This window comes from Hemiscyllium ocellatum, chromosome 31, assembly GCF_020745735.1.
Source record: "Hemiscyllium ocellatum isolate sHemOce1 chromosome 31, sHemOce1.pat.X.cur, whole genome shotgun sequence".
Taxonomy (NCBI): domain Eukaryota; kingdom Metazoa; phylum Chordata; class Chondrichthyes; order Orectolobiformes; family Hemiscylliidae; genus Hemiscyllium; species Hemiscyllium ocellatum.
In genome coordinates, this window is record NC_083431.1 from 44,006,943 (window position 1) to 44,033,410 (window position 26,468).

The 26,468-nt window shown below is 38.8% G+C and overlaps 1 protein-coding gene across 7 annotated transcripts in view; it reads left to right on the plus strand.

The window, feature by feature from the left end:
- Positions 1-26,468, plus strand: part of LOC132830462 (general transcription factor II-I-like) — a 148,042-nt gene that overhangs the window by 32,108 nt on the left and 89,466 nt on the right. For all 7 annotated transcript variants that reach the window (XM_060848196.1, XM_060848197.1, XM_060848194.1 and 4 more), the window contains exons 4-10: positions 1,519-1,656; positions 4,882-5,065; positions 6,230-6,258; positions 15,495-15,549; positions 19,997-20,046; positions 23,122-23,193; positions 25,216-25,281. In XM_060848196.1, coding sequence (XP_060704179.1) covers positions 1,519-1,656; positions 4,882-5,065; positions 6,230-6,258; positions 15,495-15,549; positions 19,997-20,046; positions 23,122-23,193; positions 25,216-25,281 — 594 coding nt within the window. The remainder of the gene's footprint in view (positions 1-1,518; positions 1,657-4,881; positions 5,066-6,229; positions 6,259-15,494; positions 15,550-19,996; positions 20,047-23,121; positions 23,194-25,215; positions 25,282-26,468) is intronic.

A 26,468-nucleotide genomic window follows, 5' to 3' on the forward strand; every position in this document is an offset into this window, starting at 1 on the left:
GAAACTTTATTTCACAGATCAAAGATCATCCATAACACCATTGTTTTGCATTTTTAATTTAAAATTATGCTGTTGCATCTCAAAAATACAGAAGAAATATTTTAATTTCATTGGGGAGCAAAGGAAGGAGGTAAAGACAAAGTGAGAGTTTGGAATCAAGAATGAATTGCATTAGTGATAAAAGGTCTCGTTTTCTAGTTCAATGAAGAAATAGTAATTGCTTCAATTCCAGGTCTTGTGGTTTATCATTTTTTTTAAAAATCCTTTAATTTTAATTAAATGTTGTAGTTATCTGATGTAAAACCACATTTTGAGACTAAAATAATTCTCCACTGGTGTGTGTGTACTGTACTAATAAGAATTTAAGTATACTGAATGTCAGAACCTTTAGAAGCCCAAAAGTGGGTTCTCTGATCATTGCAGCATGACCCATGCACATTTCTCCTTCAGATCAGATTGCAGATTAAATGCTGAGTCATATAACAAGGTATTCTTCTACTGAAAGCTGTCGAGCCACTGGAATAAAGCAAAATCCAGTTGAAAGCGTAGCTGTTTACTTTTGAATTATTGGTAAATTTTAAAATTGAATCATCAGGAGTGAATTCTGCCTATTGATTTCAATCAGTTGCAAAACTATTCACTTGTTTGGAGTACAATATCATTGACATAAATTCTGATAGTAATCTGTGTGTGCATCATGAGCTGAATTATAATGTCATACAGCAAGAAAACACACACTCTGGTCTAATTTGTCCATGCTGACCAAGTTTCCCAAATTAAACTAGTCACACTTGCCTGCGTTTGGTCCATATCTCTCCACCTTTCCTATTCACATGCCTGTCTAAATGTCTTTTAAATGTTGTAAATGGTACCTGCATCTACCACTACCTCTGGCAATTCATTCTACATAAGAACCACCCTCTGTGGAAATATTTGCCCTTCAGGTTCCTTTTTGAATCTTTCTCCTCTCATCTTAAAATATGTCCCCTGGTTTTGAACTACCCCACCTCAGAAAAGATCTTCGCTATCCACCTTATCTGTGCCCCATATGATTTTATAGGTCACCCTTCATCCTCTAATGCTCATGTGAAACAAATCCCAGCCTATTCAGATTAGATTAAATTAGATTCCCTACAGTATGGAAACAAGCCCTTTGCCCCAACCAATCCACACCGACCCTCCGAAAAGTAACCCACCCAGACCCATTTCTCTCTGACTAATGTACCTACCACTATGAGCAATTTGACCACTGTTATCCATGCCCATATCCCAAGGAAGAATTAAAAAGAACCATTTTCCAACCATTGGGCAGCTTATGCTTATAACATTTGGGATGCTTAAAAACTGTATATAAATAGTTCGAATAAATACTAATGGGGGAGCATTTCAATCATAAATGTGGTTCGTACCAGATAATCCATCTTTAAGTTAAAAGATTATTTGGTATAGCAGGTCTAAAATATGTTTGGCCTGAAAAATTGCCTTGCTTAATTTTGAAGAATTATGATTTAATTTCAGGTGTGGCTGAGGAGCAAAAGGCAGCAGAAAAACTCAGAAATGAAGATGTCCTTTGTGTGACACCAGTTGCATTGGATAATAAGGCTGACATTGGAACAAAAAGAAAATCAGTTGAGGAGCTGTTCTCTTCACTGTATGGTACCGTCATGTTTCACACTACCTATGGGGACAAGCTACTATTGATATTTCATGATTTTTTTTGTTTAACATTGTTTAGTTGAATGCAGTCACTATTTATATTTCAAGGGGAAGACTATACTTTTGTGTCTCAAACTCACCAGTAACCTTACAGGACTGGGAGAAAGTGAAGACTGCAGATGCTGGGGGTCAGAGCTTAAAAATATGTTGCTGGAAAAGCACAGCAGGTCAGCCAGCATCAAAGGAGAAGGAGAATCGACGTTTCAGGCATAAGCCCTTCTTCAGGAATGAGCTTTGATGCTGCCTGACCTGCTGCGCTTTTCCAGCAACACACCTTACAGGACTGGTAAATGATAACATAGATTCTGTTACTTGAAGATTCTGACTAATCAATACAAGCTACTGGTGACCTGTACAAACACATCCACCCTGAGTATTCAACATGTGGAGTGTGCACTCCTAGTTGCTGCTTGTTTTATATTCTCTTTCAGTGATGATGGAATATATATTTGCATATTCTGAGCAATGTCAATGTTACCAACCTGATTTCACCATTTGTATCTTGCATTACAATTGATGAAAAAATGATAAATTCAAATAAAGAGAGATTTCACTCTTAAATATTTGTTTCCAACAAAGGTACATCTTGCACAGCTTATGCAACCACACCAATTCCTGCAACTATAATATATATACTTTCTAATTCTGACTGGTATGTGCAATTTCTCACTTTTGCCACTCCCAAAAATCTGGCCGCTACTTTGCGTTCACTTGATGCCTTTTTGTGTCAGTGGCCCCTACAGATATTGTCACCTGAACACACTTGCAGAATCTCCTTTTATGTAGGTTCATAATAGCTTTCGCACAGATTCCCTGGAGACTTCATTATCTAACTTCCCTAACAAATCCTGTTAATAGACTGGTTGGCTTGGCAAAATTGAAGTTGCAGCAGTAAAATATTTAGCTTCACAATTCCTGCTCTACCACTATTTTTGGCTTTCTATCCAATATTACATGCATAAAACTTCTTGGAAATACATCTCATTCGTCTTGACCCTTGTCTCGTCGTAGCTTTAGCTGTTGCTTTCCTTTTAGATATTGCTTCCAGGTCAAGGAATGCCAAGACATATTGATACAAACTATTTCTTTTAAGAAAATTACAACTGGTGTTCTAAAATTGAGGTGAACTTTTAAAAAGTCCTTTTCCAAGTACAGATATCAAAGAAATTGCATTTTTTCCAACAATGCTGATCTAGTTCAACAATTATGATAATGAGCAAACCAGACAGGCTTGATTACAAATGATGTGTGACCATGACTTCAGGTGATTCTGTAAGCTACATAATAGTTAATATCACGTGAAACTAAATTAATGCATATGTAAGCCATATGCCTATCCAGTGGTGGGAACACTCTCTAGCTAATTCAAAGTCATGGTTCCAGTGTTTCTAATGGATCTGGATCAGATTACATCCCACCTGTGTGTTTGTATATAATAGATGATAAAGACAGTATAAAATGGAACTGTGGATGTTGGCAATCTGAAACAAAAACAAATTGCACGTGAAACTCAGGAGGTCTGACAACATCTCTGTGGAGAAAGCAGAGTTTATATTTTGAGTTCCGTGGCTCTTATTCAGGCTTGCTTGATTCCATCTGGAAAGAATTCCCAAAAATTAAGTTTAAGTTGTCTCTTTCTCTGTACAATTATAAAGTTAAATGTTTTTATTTCTCCTTTTGCTGCTTCCAAAGGTTTCTCCCTTCTGACAAATAGTTATTCAACAAAATGCTTAATGCTCGATTCAGACAGCAGCTCCAGAGAGAGAATTTTCAAGATCAATCTGGGCTGTTAATTCTGTTTCTCCACAGAGCTGCTAAACTTAGAGTTATGAGTATTTTAAAACTACATAAAAGTTACCATGGGGGGGTGGTATTGATCAAACATTGTGGACGAGTTAATCAAATTAAAGTTATCTGTTCTCTGATCAGTACATATTGACCAATTTCCCCTTTTCAAATTAACTTGGTATTGAAGTATCATTTTAATGTATGCTTTGTTTTCTTATTTTAAGAATGTAATGCATTTTTAAAAGTAATGTTTTGAAGCCAATTGGTTCATTGTAGCTCACTGCTTTAGAAAATGAGTCCCTGGTAATAGCTTCACTGTTTTGGCTGCCCTGATATTTGCCTTGACAGCTGTGTTTGGTGGATTATTTTGAGTAAAATGTAAGTTATAAACAGACTTGCCCATTCAATTAGTTACTAAATGAAAACTGAATTATTTGCAAGTCAGAATTGCAAATTGCTACAGTATAAGACATGCATCATTTTGCTTGTACAGCTGATGAAATGATATAATTCAGTATGCTGTCAGCAGCAAGTAGGGGTAAGGAGTACCCATGAATATTCTTTTTTGAAGTGGAGACCTCTTTTGTTATCAGTTTGCTACTTATTGACCAACAGGGAATCACTATATTAAAATTGCAAGCATGGAGACCAGCATATGTAAATTGTGGATCTCCATTCATGCTACATTCCCAGGTTATAAAGGGCAATATAACAATGCCATTGTTTTTTGAGCTACAGCTTTTCCTGATTGGTATGGAGTTTTTCTGGTATTCACATCTACATGTATCTCTGGGCATTTATTGTGGAGTTTGCATTTTGTTTTGTTTTTTGCAGTTTTATCGTTATTTATGTATTGGAAGCTTTTTGGTCACAATTTAAGTAAAGCTTTTTTCCTGTAACGCCCATTATCCTTCTACCTTGGTTGGTTTGCATTTATTTGAGGTAAAGTTTTATATTTTAAAATTACATAAAATTTACAGTGGGGTGGGGTGGAAACAGTGATATTGATCAGACATTGTGGATGGGTTAATCAAATTCAAATTATCCAAGGTAAAGTTGGATGCAGTCTCTGATCATTGTTCACTTTATGCACCCCATTCCCAGGGATTGGCTTGTTCTCTTGGATGACATTTAAGATGTGGAGGCAAGCAGTTTGCTAGTAAGATACATACGTTGTTACTTGCTGGATTGTCAGGCGTTTTCTAAAAACTGAAGAAAGCTACTTTTTTCTGTATTTATACCTTCAGTCCAGGATTTTGGTGTCTAAGAGTATCATGGTTTCAGCATCTGTCAATTTGATAACTGCATCTCTTAAAGAAATTTTAAAGCTATTGTTTTCCCGCATTGTTACACTGTCTCCATTATATCTAATTTCAGGTAAAGCTCTTGGGAAACCTACTCCAAGCCCTGTGCCATATGATAAGATCTTGAAGGACCCAGCTGCTGTTGTAATACAAGGACTGCCTGATGGCGTGTGTTTTAAGCACCCTTCATGTTATGACAGTGTGACACTAAAAAAGATTTTGGAGCAAAAGTCACAGCTTGCATTTGTAATAAAAAGGTAATCATTTCCCTCAATCTTAAATGCAAGTTTCACTTCCTATGATGAAACAAGTATAAATATTGAGGTGTAAGGTTTAATGACGTCGTCCTCATTGAGTGTTGCTGCAAAACAGTACATGTCGCACGAAACTAAAAAAAGTAACTTTCTATATGAAGCTGCAATGAGATTATATTCTAAATGGTGTATAACTACTGCAATTTGAAATAAGGTGGGTGGCTATCCAGCCACAAATGCAAATAAATCTTTATTGAGGTCATTTAATTCTTTGCATTGATGTCAGTTCTTGTTAGTTAACTGAAAAAGATACTATTGATGTGACACACTAGGTTATAAATAAATCTGGCATTACATGAAGCTGCTTCATGAACATTTTATCTTGGACTATTCATCTTGTGATCATTGGTAAGTTTAGAATAAGAGTCTTTCTGTGTTTGGACCACCTCCTGTTTGGTACCTTGGAGGCAAATGACTAAAGCTTAAAGGATTCCAAGAGAGTCCTATTTGCTGAATTATTCTTTGAACTGCTTTTTATTTTTGCAAGAAAGTATTTCCGAGTACTCTATTCACAAATAGTAACAAATGATTCAGGATATCCAGATGATTTTTCTATAGCAGAGAATATTTTCTGAGAAAAAGACCTTAATAAGGTGGTGCAAGGCAACTTTAGTAGAGGATCTTGTTTGTTTGTCAATTGTAACTGGAAATTTCTCACACTGAAAACAAATAATTTTGGGCAGATTTAACCTGCCCAAGATGGAAGTGATGAATACAGCACTTAATGTTAACACCTGAATTGCTTGCTTGAAAAAACGAATTGGCAGAGAGGTGTAACTTGGGTTTGCTTCAAAGGCCAGTGTGTGTGAAGACTTCTACCTAAGCGAATCCTTTAGTAGTAACATGGTAATTATTATTCAATAATGAATACACTCTTCTTCACTTCTATAGGAAACTTGTGCTGCCAACGTATAAGAATATAAGCTGCGCAATTAGTCGTCCTGTTCATTCTTTGCCAGTTAATAAGAAACCTTTCTGTGAACCTTTATAATTATACTAAATGTCTAAATATGCATGTTTAAATGGGAATATTAAACATTTATTAACTTCTGTGATTTTACTTGACTATAGGTACAATGCAATCACTTTTTTTTTCTTTTAATCCAGGCCATTTCAGGATGCTGCCATTCATCGTGGTAAGTTACTTTTTGGTCTATAATATAGTATTCTAATGTGTAATTTTTTTAACATGTAAACATGGTGTGATTTTGATAATGTGCCAGTAGGTTCTAAGTTTCTTAAGTTATGCTCAAATGTATTACAAAAAAGTCTTTCCACAAGATGTTTTAATGATCCATTTCGCAATTCAATCCACAGAAAAACGCTTCAAATTTTGTAGAAAATCATTGACTTGTACAAGCTAAAGGGTTTTCATTATTTTGGAAAAGATTCTGTGATATAGAAAATGATTCCTCCTAGGAGGTAATGGGGATTAAGAAACCTAAATAATATGCCACTTAACTTTAAGTGGTGGTAATTGATTGAAAAATCACCATAGCAAATATGTGACATGGTGGAAGTGGAGTCAGGAGATGGTTTTTCTCTGAATCACTCAATTCTAAATGAATGTAATAAAGGAACATGGATGCTGGAGATCTGAAAGACACAAAAAATTGAGTATGCTGGAGAAACTCAGCAGGTCTGGCAGAATCTATGGAGAAGGAACAATTCAACATTTAGAGTCCAGGTACCCTTCAGAGGGGTATCGCGAAAGGCCACTGAACTTGTAAAATGAACTGTTTGCTCTCCACAGATGCTGCCAAACCTGCTGAGTTTCTCCAGCAATTTGTTTTTGTAATTCTAAGTAAAGATGGGCTTTGGATTCTTCCTTCACATGACTCTCAAGTTATAAAATGGTAGCAGAGGATGGCTGCCTAAAGGTGAAAATGGGAAACTAAGGGAAGAGAAATTCAGTAACTGACCTCAATGGAAAATTGCAGAAAGCGTGGAAAGATGTTGTGAAACTTGAAAGGGTTTTAAAAAAAAATAAAATGATGTTGCCAGGGTTGGAGGGTCTGAGCTATAGGGAGAGGCTGAATAGGTTGAGGCGGTTTTCTCTGGAGTTTCGGAGGCTAAGGGGTGACTTCATAGAGGGTTATAAAATCACGAGGGCTATGGATAGGATAAATAGACAAGGTCTTTTCCCTGGGGTGGAGGAATCCAGAACTAGAGGGCTTAGGTTTAGGGTGCGAGGGGAAAGATATGAAAGGGATGTAAAGGGCAACATTTTCACACTGAGGATGATGCATGTATGGAATGAGCTGCCAGAGGAAGTGGTGGAGTCAGGTACAATTCCAACATTTTAAAAGGCACCTGGATGGGTATATGTATAGGAAGCGTTTGGAAGGATATGGGCCAAGTGCTGACAATCGGGACTAGGCTAGGTTGGGATATCTGGTTGGCATGGACAGGTTGGACCGAAGGATCTGTTTCCGTACTGTGCATCTCTGACTCTGTGTAAAGGGCAGGATTACGTCTTGATATTTTGAGTCTGAATGATAAGCCAATTAGAAGAATGAAGTGGATATGTTGGTTACATCATTACTAAGGTGAAATCTTGGCAGTCTTGCTTACAAATAAAAGTAAATCGGAAGCAAAGTGTTGAGAGTTGGATGCCCATCAGTTCGATACTAAGTTTTTAGGTTTGGATCTTCTGATAGGACTCCTGGATGACATTTACAAGAAATATGGTTGATTAGATGCTTACATGGCATGCTCAGACCTGATAACTTTGTCTTTAAAAAATTTGATGTAGATTTGTTCACTGAGCTGAAAGGTTTATTTTCAGATGTTTCATCACCATACTAGGTAACTTCTTCAGTGAGCCTCTGGATGAAGCACTGGCGATTCTTGCTTTCTCTTTTATGTTTTGGGTTCCTTTTGGGTTGATGTCATTTCATAGAACATAGAACATAGAAGGATACAGCGCAGTACAGGCCCTTCGGCCCTCGATGTTGCGCCGACCGAGTCCTACCTAACCTATACTAGCCCAATAACTTCCAAATGCCTATCCAATGCCCGCTTAAATGAACATAAAGAAGGAGAGTTCACCACTGATACGGGCAGGGCATTCCATGAACTCACAACCCGCTGTGTGAAGAATCTACCCCTAACATCTGTCCTATACCTACCACCCCTTAATTTAAAGCTATGTCCCCTAGTAACACCTGACTCCATTAGCGGTAAAAGGTTCTTAGTATCTACCCTATCTAAACCCCTAATCATCTTATACACTTCTATCAGATCTCCCCTAAACCTTCTCTTCTCCAATGAGAACAGCCCCAAGTGCCTCAGCCTTTCCTCATAAGATTTTCCTACCATTCCAGGCAACATCCTGGTAAACCTCCTCTGCACTCGTTCTAAAGCTTCCACATCCTTCCTATAGTATGGCGACCAAAACTGCACACAATACTCCAGATGAGGCCTCACCAGAGTCTTATACAACTGCAACATGACCTCAGGACTCCGGAACTCAATTCCTCTGCCAATAAAGCCCAGTACACCATATGCCTTCCTCACAGCACTATTTACCTGGGTGGCAACTTTCAGAGATCTGTGTACATAGACACCAAGATCCCTCTGCTCATCCACACTACCAAGTAGCCTACCATTAGCCCAGTAATCCATCATCTTGTTATTCCTACCAAAGTGAACGACTTCGCACTTAGCTACATTGAATTCCATTTGCCACATTTCCGCCCAGCTCTGCAACTTATCTATATCCCGCTGTAACCTACCACTTCCTTCCTCACTATCCACAACTCCACCGACTTTCGTGTCATCCGCAAACTTGCTTACCCAGCTTTCAAGTCCTTCCTCTAGATCATTTATAAAGATAACAAAAAGCAATGGTCCCAAAACAGATCCTTGTGGTACACCGCTAGTAACTGCGCTCCAAGATGAACATAATCCATCAACTACTACCCTCTGTCTCCTTCCAGCCAGCCAATTCCTAATCCAAACCTCTAATGTATCCTCAATGCCATACCTCCGAAGTTTTAGCATTAGCCTACCATGGGGAACCTTATTGAACGCCTTACTAAAATCCATATACACAACATCTACTGCTTTACCCTCATCCACTTCCATAGTCACCTTCTCAAAGAACTCAATAAGGTTTGTGAGGCACGACCTGCCCTTCACAAAACCATGCTGGCTATCCCTGATCACGTTATTCCTACCCAGATGTTCATAAATCTTATCCCTTACCATTCTCTCTAAGACTTTGCCCACCACTGAAGTCAGACTCACTGGCCTATAGTTACTAGGGCTATCCCTACTCCCTTTCTTGAACAATGGGACCACATTCGCTATCCTCCAGTCCTCTGGTACTATTCCCGTTGACAATGACGACATAAAAATCCAGGCCAATGGCTCTGCTATCTCCTCCCTAGCTTCCCATAGGATCCTGGGGTAAATGCCATCAGGCCCAGGAGACTTATCTATATTCATCCTCTCCAATATTCCCAAAACCTCTTCCCTGCATATTTCCAGGGCATCCATTCTAATTATTTGTGATTCCATATTCACATCAGCAGTGTCCTGTTCCTGAGTGAATACTGATGAAAAGTACTGATTTAATGTCTCTCCAATCTCCTCCGCCTCCACACACAACTTCCCACTACTATCCTTGACTGGACCGATACCTACCCTAGTCATCCTTTTATTCTTGACATACCTATAGAAAGCCTTTGGGTTTTCCCTAATCCTACCAGCTAAAGACTTTTCATGTCCCCTTCTCGCTTTTCTTAGCTCCCTCTTTAGCTCCTTCCTGGCTACCTTATAACTCTCAATCATGTTCCTTTTTTCTTCGGGGTTGGTAAATGGGGTCCAAGTCAATGTGTTCGTTGATAGAGTTCTGGCTGGAATCCCATGCTTTCATGAATTTTCGTGTGTGTCTCTGTTTGGGTTGTCCAAGGATGGAATAATGTCCTTCCTTTTATAAATAGAAAGCAGGAATCATCAGCAGTGCTTCGTCCAGAGGTCACTGAAGATGTTACCTAGTATGGTGACGAAACATATGAAAATGAACCTTTTTCAGCTCAGTGAGCAAACCTACACCCAGGACCTCAACTTGAGCTACAAATCTTCTCAAAATTCACTAACCGTGTTCTTCCGCTGACGAATATGCCATGGACTTTAATAGACTGTAAAGAAAGTCAGCTTAAGAGATCCCTGGTTCAGTGTTGACATTTAGGTTGTTGGATTGTGCGAAGTGTCACAGGCTCCTGATTCTGTTCAATTTTAGGTTTCCAGAAGTGTTCTCTGTTTGATCAGATGTATGCTTTCCTAACTGCATCCCCAGATGTACTTTTTCCATAGCCTTGGTGGAACATGTGACATTCTGCTGGATAACAAAGACTAAGGACACAGTTGCTTTGTTTTGAGATCGTCCTTCACCTATTTGACAATGAGGCAATGTATACCTCCAATTACTTGTTGCTATGATAGTGAGGAACAAAATATGATAGATCAAAGGCCGCACGTATATGGTCGAGCTATCGTATGCAAAGCTAACTGTCTGCAGTAGGAACCAGATGACTCGTGAATAGAGTTTCAACAAAGGTTGGATGTGTAAGAAATGTAAGAAAGGCTACTGGCAAGTTTAAATCAGAGTTGTAGATTGCTTGTAGCGTAAGAAGTAAGCTTCAGGACCTTGAAATGGAAAGTGGGGGGGGTGGGGAGAATTACAGGTATACGTCTAATAGAAAGTCTGAATGTGACTCTTGGTTACAAAATGATTTGTCTATTTAAGAAAGGATCTGACGATATGCATGAGTGGTTGGATGTTGCAGTAGTAATCCCAAAATTCGTCAAAGTACAAGTAGAGGTTGCGATTTAAATAGTATAGACAAAGAAATGAGAGCTACAGAACATTCTTGAATTAGGAGTAGGAGCTGAATTCCTGATGATGGAGAGATTTTGATTGCTGTCAATAAAGCTAGCATCAAATTGGCTGGAATCTTCCATGCTCATAGCAAGCTCAATCACGTACATATTCATAATAGGCCTAGAATGTTTTTAAAAACTTGACTGTAATTGGCAACTTTCTTTATAAAAGTAGGGAGTGTTCTCCTCCTCTCTTTTGCTTGCTGGTTTTTGCGCTAGAGAGTCTCTAATACTCCATTCCTGTAGCATTCAAGATTAGAAGCCCCACCTGAAAATGTGCAATATATTCAGAACATTGAAAATTTTGCCCATGATTCGTTCATAAGGTTAAATAGTCGCTTGGAGTTTTGGAGAGGTGGGACGACCAGGATTTCCTTCAGGAAAAATAATCCTGATTATCATCTTTAGTTCTTGACTGTATTAATGAGTGTTGATCAGTAGACACAAAAGCTGATTTTCTGCAGGTGACAACTCTGAACTTTTGCTGAAACTGCCAAAGAGGCAAGCAACGTGGTAGGGAAGTAACATGAATGAAATTAACGCACCTATGAACTGAAATTTAGAGTGTGGAATTTTTCATTGATCTGTTTTGCTGAAAATCAGCTATCGAAAAGTGTGGTGCTGGAAAAGCACAGCTGGTCAGGCAGCATCCGAGGAGCAGGAGAATCAAGTGTTTCGAGTGATGAAGCGCTTAATACTATGTTCGTTTTGAAGCAGGTCCTGTAGTGTTTTATAGCATGAAGGAAAGCTGTAAGGTATCTTTTGTATGTTAATTTCTGTTTGGATATTACTGTAGAATTTGAGAAACTTTATCACTGGGATTAAAATAAATCTTGTGTTTTAAAATTTTATTTGTTATATTTAAACAGTAGGTCTAGCATAACGTTTAAAATCATTAATCCTATTTAGATATGTCAATTTTCATTTCAGTTAGTCGTGCAACATCGCAAAGATGAGATTGGGGTTATGAATCTGATTGGCCAGTTGAATTGGTTATGTATGCAAACAGGTGCAACGCTATTGAATATGGAACATTACAGCGCAGTACAGGCCCTTTGGCCCTCAAGGCTGCACTGACCTGTGAAACCAATCTGAAGCCCATCTAACCTCTAGTCTTGATGTATTTAGATCATCTCTTTAGAAGTATCCTACTAAAGGCAAATTTTTTTAAAGTGCATCCTTTGGGTGAATCAAAGATGAAATCTTAACATGAAATTAGTAATTTTCAGTGTTGCTGTACATGCTAATTGCCCTGATGGATGTTAGAATGGCAGTGGTTTCATCATTTTTGATTTAATGTAACTAGGACATGTAGTTGTTTAGCTTGGGAAGCTAAAATAGTAATTAGATTGTCTTCAGCTAAAATACATTTTACTACTGGTTGCTGTGTAGTTAATTTATGCTTTTGAGAAATTCTCTGCATGCCGAAGATAGTTTGCCCATTACGGTTCTAGAAATAATTGTACTTTTAATGGGATAGGATTCTTGTAAAAGATCAATTGTTGATCATGGTAGATTATAATAAATGTTGGAGAGAAAGGAAATCTTCAAGATCAGATGGTTTGGTGCAAGTTATTTGTGATAGATGTAGTCTGAAAAGAAATGCTTTTTACTAAGTACTTTATCATGGTCCTAAATAGATTTTCATAATGTTAGATTTAGATTTATCATTATCTACTGGAGTAGAGTGAAAAGTGTACAAATTCGCCATTCTTCAGCGTTATCTTAAGATTAAAAACAGATGCCGACATAGCCAAAAGAAAAATGTCTAGATTACTCCCAGCCTGTGCCATGAACCCTTGCCACCAGATAAACAAAACTGCCAAAGTCAATCCCCCAGCCTGCGGACACTTGGGTGCCTGCACTCTGTTGCTGTCAGGTACCTGGACCCTGCTGTGGCCTGGAGCTGCAGCACCGCTGCTGTAACTTCAGTGCCATCTTGCCTACAGCGTCGTTGTCACCATGAGTCCATGCCGGACAGATCTTGGCAGTGCAGCTGCCGGGTCCCAAACTCAGCTGAATCCACCATGCCAAATCAACTGGTGCGTCACCTGGCTTACTTTGCTGCTGCTGCTGTCATCTTCTGTGACTGCCATTTCAGCAAAGGAAGCTACTGCTGCCAACCCACCAAGAAGGAACTGCCCTGCCAAAACCCCGGAAAAGGGATCCTGTCCTACCGCTGTCCCAGGAAGGGGACCACTCGCCGCTGAAAAAAGGGGGGGGGGGAGAAGAAAGAGCTAGCAAAAGTGTTTTTTTCTTTTAAAAAATGGCAGATGGAAGCTGATGAGTCTTGAGCTGCTTTGCTGTTGCCATTTAGACTAAAAATCTACAAAACGTAGAAAAATTAAATTTTGTTTGGGAGTCTTGAGCTTTACAGAGGGAAAAGGGAATATGTTAATAATATCAAGTGAAGTTACGTGCACATGGATTGTAAGTGCATATGGCTGGAGGTGCTGAGTGGATCGTTATTAAGCCCGTATAGGGAGACACTAACTTAAAAGAGGAGTGGGAGCTGGCGAGCGATACCTAATGATGTTTCATTTTGAGTACGTGTATCCCCAGTTAAGACAGGCTTTGGTTTCTTTCTTCAACTGGCTGTCAGGGATCTTAACACTAAATATTGGGTTGCAATTGGAACGTGAACAATTTGAAATCTGCCTTTTCCTAAACATGCTGTTTTTATATATGGCATTTGTTTTTCAATTCCTGACACCATGAAAGTAATTAAATATGAAAGAACCTTCATTATATTGGAAGTGTATAATTACTCTCCTAAATAGCAGCTGTAATACTTCACGTACATTTTATTCAGCGTTGCATTTCATTGCGCAGCTTAATACTCAATATGGAAGATAAATACTCAGTTAGATGAGTTCACCAACAGCAGTGTCTAAACAGGAAAGATGCTGTACTTTTAGAAATAGCCAACCTCTTCAAAATATCAAATAAGTCTGGTGACGGGAGCAAGGTTACCTATTTCTTTCATGAAAGAGATGGGAATTTATGTCAAACTTTAATTTAGTTTTCACATGTATCTTGGAGGTGAGAAACCTATTCCAATTGCAGTCCTAGATATGGCCAAATGACTTGAGGCTGACCTGAGGCATAAGTTTAAAAGTATGACAAAAATAACCAAATCAGTATTTTGGTCTGTGTTCGATTGTTTTTTGGCACTCTTGTCAGTCACTGTTCATTTGAGCCAAGCGCTGATTCTGTAGTTGACAAGAGCTTTGCTTCTGAAGATAGTTTTGAATCAAGGGCTTAACTCTCCTCAACGCTGAATTCTGTGAAAGGCAAAGGACATGATAAAAATGTAAAGTCATAACATGATTAGTTGCTGTGAAACCCATGTTGATGTATAACTTACAAACCTCACAAAGGAAATAGAGAACACCATTTTTGAGTATATTTAGATATTTTAGCAATGTAATTGATGGCCAATCTATACTTGTCAGAAATACACCTCTCCCAAACATGTTCACTTTGCTGACTCTTGTGCTGAGCTATACAAAATGATACCTGGATCCTCATAAACCTGTAAAGATGAAATGTAGGAGTTCCTACATGTTGAAACCAGATCAGTCTGTTGGCAAAATATTGACAATGAATTTGGACAATTTTTTTCTTTAAATTGCATTTTTCATTTTTTAGATTCACTGTGTTAGCTGACAGTCTGACTGATCTTTCTGCAGTTTTAGGGCTGTAAATTTGAATTGACCAGAAACTGAACTGGACCAGCTATTGAAATTTTGTGACTACAAAAGCAGGTGGAGACTAGGAATTCTGCAGTGTATAGCTCCCTCCTGATTTATCAAAGCCATCTGCTGTCTACAAGGCATGAGTGCAGGTTTAACAACATACATGAAGTTAGACACAACACCATCTGGTACAAATCAACCCATCAGCACCTTTTCAAAGTTCCCTGCCTTACCACTGATACAGTAATGACATTTACAAGATGCATTCCAGCATCTTACCAAGGTTCCCTTAAAAGAACATTGCAAACCCACATTTTGCGAGTTCCTCAGACTTGCTTGCCACCTGACTTGGGACTATATCATTGTTCCTTCGCTGCCATTGGATTGTGATACTGGGATGTTTGTTCCAAAGCACTGAGCAAATTTATTCTCTTTCTTTGTCTCTCCGTGTCTGTCTGTCTGTCTCTCTTTTTTCCACCATCTCCCTCTATCTCATTCTGTTTCTCTCCCTGTTCCCCATTTACCTCCTCTATCTCCCTCTCCCTCTCTTTCTGTCCCCTTCGCCGCCTCTCATTCTGTTCTGGTGGGCAGTGCTTTGTTGCTGCCTTCAGGGGCAATTGAGAATGTCATTTGTTGACCAATGCTTCCTATTAACCTTGAATTAATTTTTTTTTAAATGTTGTTTTCAACTTGATTACTTATTTGAGGTAAATCTCTTCATTTGAATAGCTGTGAAATCCAATTGCTGTGTGTTGACAAGTTGCTCAAAATATTTCTTTTTACAGTGGAAAAGAAACAACAGCCAGCTGGAAAGGAAAACTCTCAGATGCCACCTGCCAGGTGAGAAGGAAAAGAAAGGATAATCTAAACGTCTCTTTTTCGTTCTGTGACAAGGTGCTGGTGTTGGACTGGGGTGGACAAAGTTTAAAAATCTCAATGCCAGGTTATAGTCCAAAGGTTTATTTGGAACTCCTCTCTTTTGAAGTGCTGCTCCTTCGTCTGGTAGCTAATGGGGCAGGATCGTAAGACACCGAATTTATAGCACAAGATTATAGTGTCATGCAACTGATACGATATATTGTACAAACCTAGATTACTGTTATAAATTCTGTGCCTTATGATCCTGCTCCACTGGCTACCTGACAAAGGAGCAGTACTGTGAAAGCTAGTACTTCCTAATAAACCTGTTGGACTATAACCTGGTGTTGTGATTCTTAATTTTGTGACAATGCTTTTATGGTCCATTCCCTCTATGAATTTGATGTCTTCTCCTCAACTGTCTCTTACTCCTATTCTTCCCCCCCTTCACTCCTCTTGCCTTTCCCTCGTAGCCAGTTCATGTTTCATGTGGGATTTCTTTTTCCTCTGCCTGTGATTTGTCTGTCACCTGACTCTCTTCACACTCTTGCATTCTTTGACTCTGTGTGTCTCTTTTTTTGCCTTCATTTTATCTGAAGATGTCTCTCTAATTTTGGTTTGTACTTTTCTCTTTCCTCTCCCCTTTATTCACTCTTTCGCTCTCATTCCTTATACTTTTGTTGCATTCTCCTGCTTCATTGTTTTTCCCTTGCTCCTTTTTTTTCCCCCTGTTAACTGACTTGTTTACTTCATTCCTATCTGCATTTCCATCACCTTGCACAAAATATTGACGAGTAGTCCAATTTGTATTTTTAACAGCACGAGTACTATATAGAACAGTACAGCATGCCACACCAGTAGGCCCTTCATCCCACTATGTCTGTGCTGACCATGATGCCATTCTAAACTAAGCCCATCTGCCTGAATATAGTCGGTATCCATCTGTTCCCTGCCTGTTCATGTTGCTTAATAATGCTCCTTAAATTGTTACTGCATCTATTTATACTGCCTTATCTGGCAAGCATTCCATGTACTTATTACCCTCTGGTTTTAAAAAAGGAATTTGCCTTCAGCGTCCCTTTTTTAAGCTTTCACCTCAAGCCTTACACCAGTGCCCCTCAGATTTGACATTTCTACCTGGAAAAAAGACTCCCAATATCTACCCTATCTGTGTTTCTCATAATTTCTTATCGGCTCACCTGTCAGCTTCTGACACTCTCTAGTGACAAAATCACGTTTGTCCAACCCGTTTTTTTTTTTTTAAAAAATGGCTTGTATATTCCAGTCGAAGCAACAATCCTGGTAAACCTCACATGTACCCCCTCCAAAGTCTTCACGTACTTCCAATGGTGTGACAACCAAAACTGCACACAATACTCTAAATGTTTCTCAATGTTTATATTCACTGCCCTGACTGATGAAGGCAAGCATGCTATATGCTGCCTTTACCATCTTATACAATTGTGTTGCCACTGTCAGGGAACTGCAGATTAACATCCCAAGATCCTTCGTGTATGTCAATGATCCTAAGGGTTCTGCCATTAACTATATATTTTCCTCTTGCATATGTGGTCCCAAAATGTTATCTTACACTTGTCCAGATTAAACTCCATGTGCCATTTCTCTGCCCAATATTCTGACTTATTTATACCTTGCTGCATCTTTTGACAATTTTACTCGCTGTCCGCAACTCCCAATGATTTTTGTCATCTGCAGACTTGCTAATCAGTCCACTTACATTTGCATCCAAATCATTCATTTATCTTACTAACAACAGAGGTCCCATCACTGATCCTTGCAGAATGCCACTGGTCACAGATCTCCAGTCAGAAAAGTGCCCCTTCATAGCTGCTCAGTGTCTTCTGTGGCTAAGCCAATTTTGTATCAAACTTGCCAGCTCACCATGGATCCTCTGTGAGTTAATCTTCTGGTCCAATCTACCATGAGGAATCTTGTCAAATGCTTTTGTAAAGTTCATGTAGACAACACAACTACCTTACCCTCATCAATAGTCTTCGCCACTTGTTCAAACATCTCAAATTTGAGACAAGATGTCCCCTGCAAAAAGCCATGTTGACTATCCCTAAAGAGAATACAAAAATCTCAAGTTCCCAGCAATGTCCTCCCAAACCTCCATCAGGTGGCATGGGAACGACCTCATCAAACCCTGACGACTTATCTATCTTGTTTTTCAAGGTGTCCAAAACCGCCATCACATTGACAAATGTCAGCATACCCCTCCCTAATCATAACTTCATCCTTCTCCTTGGTGAATACTTATGAGAAGTACTCATTAATGACCTCACCACCCCCCTCCCCGGTCACCATGCATAAGTTCTCTCCTTTTGTCCTTGTGAGGGCCTACCCTTTCTCTTGCTATCCTCTTTTAATATCTATAATGATTGCCTTGGGATTCCCCTTTAATTGTACTTGCCAAGGATATTTCATGACTCCTTTTAGCCTTAATTCCTTGTTTAAGTTCTTTTCTGCTTTTATATTCCTGAAGGGCCTTGATTTTTTAACATATGATAGGCACCCAAGGATTGACTGAATGTTATCTGGGCAGTAGAAGTGCTTGAGGCAGAGATGAGAAGTGATAAAGGGAAGAATTTTTTTTTGAGAGTGGGGTAAAGGCTCCCTAACAGCATCTTCAGTAAAATGGTGTGTAAGGGCAGAAATAATGGGACTTGTCAGAAAGATATGTTGATAATCAAAGGAAAATTTTGTGTGTGGACTGAGAAACTTGATCAGCAGAAGTGACCTAAATAAGGAGAGTTCATAGTATGTTTATGGAATAGATTTTAATGGTTTGGAAATCATAGTGCAGACTGCACTAGACCTGGTATTTGTGCAATGCGATTAGCCTAATTAGCCTGCTAGTGAAGTCACTCCTAGGTCACAGTGATCAGAATATGATTGAATTTTACATTACGTTTGGAGGAGTTAGGTTCAAGATTCCAGTTTTAACCTTGACGAAGGGCAATGATGAGGGCATGAAAGCAGAACTAGCTAAAATGAAATGGGCAAACTGGATTAAGGGATTGGTCAGTGGAGATAATGTGGCAGACATAAAAGGGGATACTTCAGAATAGCCAAGATAAGTTCCAACAAGTGATAAATGTCCAAGGTGTTCATTGTGACTTTAAAATATTGTTAAAGTTAACATCAACCTTGAAGCAAAAGCATCTCTTCCACAAAAATGGGTGACAGGTCAGAAGATTGAATACAAAAAACAGCAAAGAATAATATGACAGAAGCTTTTATGAGAAAGCTAGTTCCTGCAGAATAGCAGTAAGAGTTCAAGTGGTTATGTTAAATGGGAAATAGTTAAGGTGAACCTGGATCCTATTTAATTGAGTCTGAGGAATTATTGGTACATAAGGAGAAGACAGATTAATGGGTATTTTGTACTGCTCATCACTGTAGAGGATATAAGTAGCATAGAATTAGCTTTGAATCGAGAAAATGAAAGGATAGTGGAACGAGCATAAGAATCTTCAGGGAAGTGGTACTCAACAAATTGTTGGGAGCTGTATTGACAAATTTCCCTGGTCCTGATTACCTTCATCCTAGGGTCTTAAATGGCTAGTGAGAGGGATGTTTCCTTGGTTCTAGTTTTCCAAAATCCTTTGATTTGGGTACAGTTCCATTTGATCAGACAGCAAATGTTTGTTTAAAGGGTGGAGATAGAATTAACATCTGTCAGGGAAAATGTTAAAAAGCTGTTATGAATATTGTTATATCAGGGCACTCAAAAAGAAAAGGCAGAATCAGCATGGTTTTGTGAAAGGAAGATGCTGCCAGACCTGTTGGGTTTCTCCGTATTTTCTGAGCTTGCTAGAGATATGGACAAGTTAAGGGAGTGGGAAACCAGGTAAGAGATGGAGTATAATATGAGTGAGAATGAGGTTATTGAATTTGAATATCTAAATTCACAAGTTTATACAATGTATTTTTTTTTTATTGTTATGACCAGAGAGACTTTGTGCTCTTACAATCTACAGTTGGTATGTAGGAGACCAAGCACTAAAAAAGACGAATGGCATGTTACCTTTAATTGCAGTAGGATTGAAGTAGGACAATGGGAAGACCAAACCTGGAGAACTTTGGTACTCATATTTAAGGAATGATGTACTAGATTAGTGCCTGAGATGAGGGGATTGTCCAATGATGTACTGAGTCAAAATATCCTAATTTAAAAGAATGAGGTGTTTGCATTGAAAAGAGATGACCATTTCAGACCGAGAAGAAGAAAAATATCTAAACTTCAAGGAGATGTGAATCTTTAGAACCATCCATCATTTTAATATATTTAAAGTTGGGATAGGCATGTCTTTGTACACTCAAATATATGGGAGTGGTCAGCTAAGTAAAATTGAAGCCCTAGGTTAGCCACGATTGCATTGAATATGTTGTTTTTATTTTATAGCTTTGTTCCAGTTCAGGTGAAAACTGAGCCATCGGATGACAACCAACCTAGTAAGTGCCACCACTTCAAATTCTCAATTCCATAGGCTTTTTGTTGGAAAATAAACAAGTTAGTGTGGTATCAGTATCCATTGAAAGTTTCTGCATTGTATTTTTAATGCTAACTTGTGTCCTTATTACTTTCTTCAGAATTTACAAAATATGGTCACTTCTCATGCTGTTATAGAAGTTCAATGGGTAGCTCTCCTGCTTCTTGAGCAGGATAACCCCGGGTTCAAGACTTATTCTAGGGATAACGTTGGCTGCAAAAGAACCCAGGTGTTGACAAAGACAGACCATTATTGCTGGTCCACAACCAAGACAAACGAAAAAGGGGGTTGTGGTAGAAGCTGAAAGTGGAGGATAGTGATTACTCCTAGCCTTGGCAATCATCCAAAGTAAAAGAATTTGATATTTCACTCCGTTTAGTAGGATTGCAGGTCTGTTTCAGATGCTCATTTTAATTGTTCTTAGAAAATTCTCTAATTCCAGGGTTTTCTAGTCCGGTGCATCCTCAATTGTTTTCCTTCAATATTCGCATTTTCTTTAATACTGTATTTCTTTAATATTATAATTATAATAGGATAGAGTAGGCAAAAGTGTGAGACCCAATGGGAAGCTATTTCAAAGAAGCAGTGATTGTCCCTGTTCTGCAGTGAGTTGATAACCATCTATCTCAAGTTACAATCATGGTGAGGTATGCTTAAAATAAGCACTAAATTCATTTAAATGTTTAATTGACCAACCATTGAAGTAGTTTAGATTGGTGTACTTTAAATCCTTAAAATTGACTTCTCAGCTATTTAGTGTTGTGAGCTAAATGCATTAATAAATGTAACATTAGCTGATTGTGTATATTTAATGTTCCATTTCAAATGAGGCAAAATTTGAATAGAAATTTGAAAACTTCAATAGAGGTTTTGAAGAGGTGATCTGTTATGCTTTTCTATTACAGTTTTATATGTCATTTATCAACTTTGAGTTTACATTGAAAGCTCTAACAATAAGCATTTTTATGAGACTGGTACCAGAGAACTGTGGAAAGCTCTGGAAATGATTGCTGGCCTCATTGTTGAGATATTTGTATCATCAATAGTCACAGGTGAGGTGCCGGAAGACTGGAAGTTGACTTAGCGTCGTGCCAATATTTAAGAAATGTGGTAAGGAAAAACCAGGGAACTATAGACTAGTAAGCTGGACATTGGTGATGTGCAAGTTGTTGGAGGGAATCCTGAGGGATAGGATTTACATGTAATTGGGGTTTGCAGTGACTGTTTGGGGATAGTCCACATGGCTTTGTGATTGAGAAATCATGTCTCACTAACTCTAAGTTTTTCAAAGAAGAAACAACGAAGATTGATGAGGGCTGAGCAGTAAGTGTGATCTATGTGGACTTCAGTAAGGTGTTCGACAAGCTTCTGTTATGGTAGACTGGTTAGCAAGGTTAGATCTCGTGGAATACAGGAAGAACTAGCCACTTGGATACAGAAACTGGCTTGAAGGTAGAAGACAGTGTGATGGTGGAGTGCCATTTTTTCAGACTGGAGGCCTGTGACCAGTGGTGTGCCACCAGGATCGGTGCTGGGTCCACTGCTTTTTGTCATTTATATAAATGATTTGAGCTACAAGGAGAGACTGAATAGGCTGGCGCTGTTTTCCCTGGGGTGTCTGAGGCTGAGGGGTGGTTTTACACAGGTTTATAAAATCAAGAGGGGTATGGATAGGGTAAATACCCAAGGTCTCTTGCCTGGGTTGGGGGAGTCCAGAACAAAAGACATAAGTTTAGGGTAAGGGGGGGGGGGAAGATTTAAAAGGGACCTAAGGAACAACTTGTTCATGCAAAAGGTTGTGCCTGTATTGAATGAGCTGCTAGAGGAAGTGGTGGAGGCTGGTACAGTTGTAACATTTAAAAGGCATCTGGATGGATATCTGAATAGGAGGGGCTTCAAGGGAAACTGAGGACTTCAGGTGCTGGAATAGTACAGGTCAGACAGCATGTGAGGAGTAGGAGAGTTGACGTTTCGAGCATGAGCTCTTCATCAGGAATGCTGATGAAGAGCCCATGCTCGAAACGTCGACTCTCCTGCTCCTCGGATGCTGCCTGATCTGTGCTTTTCCTGCACCACACTTCTTGACTTTGAGGGATATGGGCCTAGACTAATTTAAGATATCTGATCAGCTTGGACGAATTGGACTGAAGGGTCTTTTTCCGTGCTGTACATCTCAATGACTCATGTAAAGTACAGGTAGTTCTATAATGTAAGACTTGCATTCCTGTGCGACAATGTTATAAAAATTGCACAGTAGAATAATGGGGTCTATGGGAAAAACAAAGTTTTAATGTTTCGCCCTTAACAGTCTTTAAAAATTGAAACAAAAATAGTAGTTAGCCAATTAAAAACGATAGCACAGCCCAAATTTTAAAATCCTATTTCAGTGACCTACAACAGTAAATGTAACACTTTTTTTTTATTTTGAGGAGTTTGAGTATGCTGAATTACTGTACAGAGCTGTATTAAGGCAGGAGCTGAGGGTCAGCGTCACCATTAGTTTCAAAACAATAGGGCCTAAAATCAGTACTGCACTGTATCTTTCACGAAGCTTTTCAGAAAATGTGCGAGTCGACTGACCCACGTGATGTTGACAGCCCTCCACGGACCATGACCCCAAGTGTCGGGGATGGAAATATGCAATAAACAATAATACTTCGCTTTATAAAAAGAAGTTAGCAATTCACAAATTGCATTAGTCAAATTGCATTTACAAATCTCACATTATAGGAGAACTGTCTGTGGCTAGTAAATGCTTTTCGTTGTTGTGCTCCATGTAAAATGGAGTGTCAGTTGACTTGTTGGTGAGAGAAATGTTGCACTTGGCTGTGACTAAGTAGTATATTGGCATTCATGATAACAATCATATGTGAATAATAGACACGTGGATAAGTGAAGAAGAGTTCCTGGTGACTGCATTAGAGATGCTGTCCCTGCTGAAGGGATGGAATGAGAGAGAAGCTAATTTCTTTTTTCCTGTAATCTTTTTATAAAATAGGAAAATTTTATATAACAAATTCAATCTCAATTGTTTAAGGCACATCCGTTGAGCCGGTTGCAATCAAAGCAGAGCCAGAAGATCCAGATTATTATCGATACAGTGTTCAAGGTAATATGGCAATCTAGTTTACAATGCTCTCTTTTGGCATATATAACTAACTGTATGCTCAGTCTGATTTTTGTGAAATCATTTTGTTTATCTGTGCCTACCTGGTATTAAAGGTACTGGATTCTTGATGTTATTGCATGCCACGTAATAAAGCATTGCTTCAATTGATCTGAATTGGTTTATTGCAACACCTGACTGATTCTATCAGCTGACCACCTTTTTGAATGTACAATGCTGTCAGGCAAGAAGGTGCTCATGAACTGAGCAGAGCAAGTATGCAGAAAAGAAGCATAGGTAAAGGAAAAGTGAAAATGAAAAAGGGCAGACCAAGTTATCTTAACCGAGTACAGTATAATAGTGATTGCAGGGGAAGGACAGAAGTGGAATGAGACTAACATTGGGATGGGTAGCGGATGGAAGAATAGATAATTACACTAGGTGAGGCAGTGCCTTGGAGAGTACAGAATTAGTGGAAATGGTAAAATATATGAAGTGAGAATAGCAGCTAATATTTTTAAAAAAAAAAGTTCTCTATAGGCACATAAATATTAAAATGTGTGTAAAAGGAGGAGTGGGGATAAATTGGAGATTTGTGCTTGGAGACATTGGCATGGCTGAGATATTAATTGAATACTTTGCATTCACCTTTACAATGGAAGAAGCTGTACAGGCCATAGTGTAACAGGAGGAAATGTAAACACTTGAAGGCTTTAAAGTTGTTAGTGATATCAGAGACTGTACCTAAAGTTGACTTTTTAAAAAAAAACACAGGAACGAATGAATTGCATCCAAGTATACAAGTGTATAGAGGGAGGAAAGACCTGTTTATAAACAGTTTCTGAAGCTTTATTCATTTTTTAAAATTAATTCATGAGATGAGGACATTGCTGGTTAATTCAGTATTTATTGCCTATCCCTAATTTTCCAGAGGACAACCACATTGCTGTGGGTCTGGAGTCACATGTAGCCCAGACCAGGCAGTTTCCTTCCCTAAAGGACATTAGTGGGCCTGATGGGTTTTTATGACAATCAATAATGGATTCATGGTCCTCATTAGATCTGAATTACACCATCTGATGTGGCAGGATTCAAATCTGGGTCCCAGAATGTTATCTGGGTCTCTGGATTAATAGTCCAGTGATAATACCACTAGGCCTCTCCTCTACTCTTAATTTATAAATTAGTGATCCATACTCGGATGTACAATCCACAATTTCAAAATATGCAGGTGAAACAAAGTTTGAATTAGATTAGATTAGATTACTTACAGTGTGGAAACAGGCCCTTCGGCCCAACATGTCCACACCGACCCGCCGAAGTGCAACCCACCCATACCCTTACATTTACCCCTTACCTAACACTATGGGCAATTTAGCATGGCCAATTCACCTGACCCGCACATCTTTGGACTGTGGGAGGAAACCGGAGCACCCGGAGGAAACCCACGCAGGCACGGGGAGAACATGCAAACTCCACACAGTCAGTTGCCTGAGTCGGGAATTGAACCGGGTCTCAAGCGCTGTGAGGCAGCAGTGCTTGCCACCGTGCCGCCCACTTCAATTATGAACTGAAGGATAGTGCAGAACTTCAAAAGGATGTTGCGAATTTGATGGATTGGTTGGATTGATGCCAGATGAAATATAATGCAGGGAAGTGTGAACTGATTAATTTTGGTATGAAGGCTGGGTGGAGAAGGGAACTCTAAGAGCGTTTGGGATGCCTAGATGAATGTCTTGGACAAAGTAGCCTGATATTTGGGATGAGGGGCGGAACTTATTTTTGATTTTTCTTGTATTGGGGAGATATTTCCCAGACTGGTGCACATACCCCAGTTATCCTCGTTGGTTCTGTTTGTCGTTCCAGAAAATTGAGAGAGTTGAGGGAAATGTGCTTAATTGTCAGTCCATCGTCAGTATGGAATAAGATTAGTTCACTGTTTTGTATCTCTTTTCACATTATACAAATTATAAATGCATGCTGTAAACGTTTGTTTTTCAAACAATTGCATGTTTTTATAACCAGGACCTAGTGCAACTACTTCAGAAGCTAGTGATACTGAGGCAGCTCCCCAGTCAAAGTCTTACCAAGGTAATTATTTTTCTGAATTATATTGACATGTATTCTACAAAGACCATTTCTGTGATTTTGAAAATAAAAAATGCATAATCCACCAATGAGCTGATTTGATTATATTTATGGTATTTTGTGCTCGTGCACAAAATTGAGAAATTGCTTTTCCCCCAGTTAAGTATTTTTCTGTGCTTTCTGTCTGTTAGTATGTTAACTGGCGAGGGTTGATGGGAATGCAGTGGGAATTGTTATTTTATTTGCACTTTGGATAATGTTTAATGTGATCTCCATCTCTAGGTTGATGCGGAATGAAAACTTTTCTTTCATCAACAGAATATTTTGTTCCTTCATTTGACATTTTATTTAAGCATTTCTTGCTGCTTTAAGTGCATAGCTTCAGTGTGCTTGACAAAACGTTATTCCTATTGTTTGTTTATGTTGATCCTCAATGTCTTGGTTATAGAGTTCTCAACCTTATCCTAAAGTCTGCAACCTCTATAGTCCCAGCCACCCCTTCAATCTCATTTGAATGGTTAATCTGTATGACTCTGGCCCTTTTACACATCTCACCTCTTGCCAACTCTGGACATAGCGTTTGCTAACTTTGATCCCTCAGTCTTGAATTTTATACCTCATTCCCTCTTGTCTATATATCTCCTTCCTCATGACTTCTTTAAAATCATCTCTTCAACTTAATTTTTGGTCACCCATTGTAACATTTCCTCTGTTGATATAGTATTCATTTTGTCATCATCTTCAGCTCCATTATGCCCCTTTCCTGTAGTTTCGCATGTTAAATACTTTTATATAAATGTAAGTTCAACTGGATGTTAAATTGCTTCAAAGTTGTTGTTGAAGAATGGACTAATGTAGGTGTAGTAGGTTAAGTGAATGAATCCTTTGCCTTTTAATGTGTGATTTATACAAAATTTCGAAGCAACAGAAAATCTAATTGGCTCTGAGCATGCTGGGCAGTGTTCACCCTCGTGGATCAGGATATGATGTGAAGGCTTCAAGGACTTTACTGTTGGTGGCCGGATGAGCAAAATGATGAAATACTTGGATGGAATGAATGGCAATAATGATTGATTGATTGTTTTCTTGTCGACTCTCGAGTTTAGTTGAGGTTTGGAATGGATTGACTGAGCAGTGCATCAGAAATTTTCACCCTTGAAGTCTCTATTCCAATAACTTTGAATTATAAG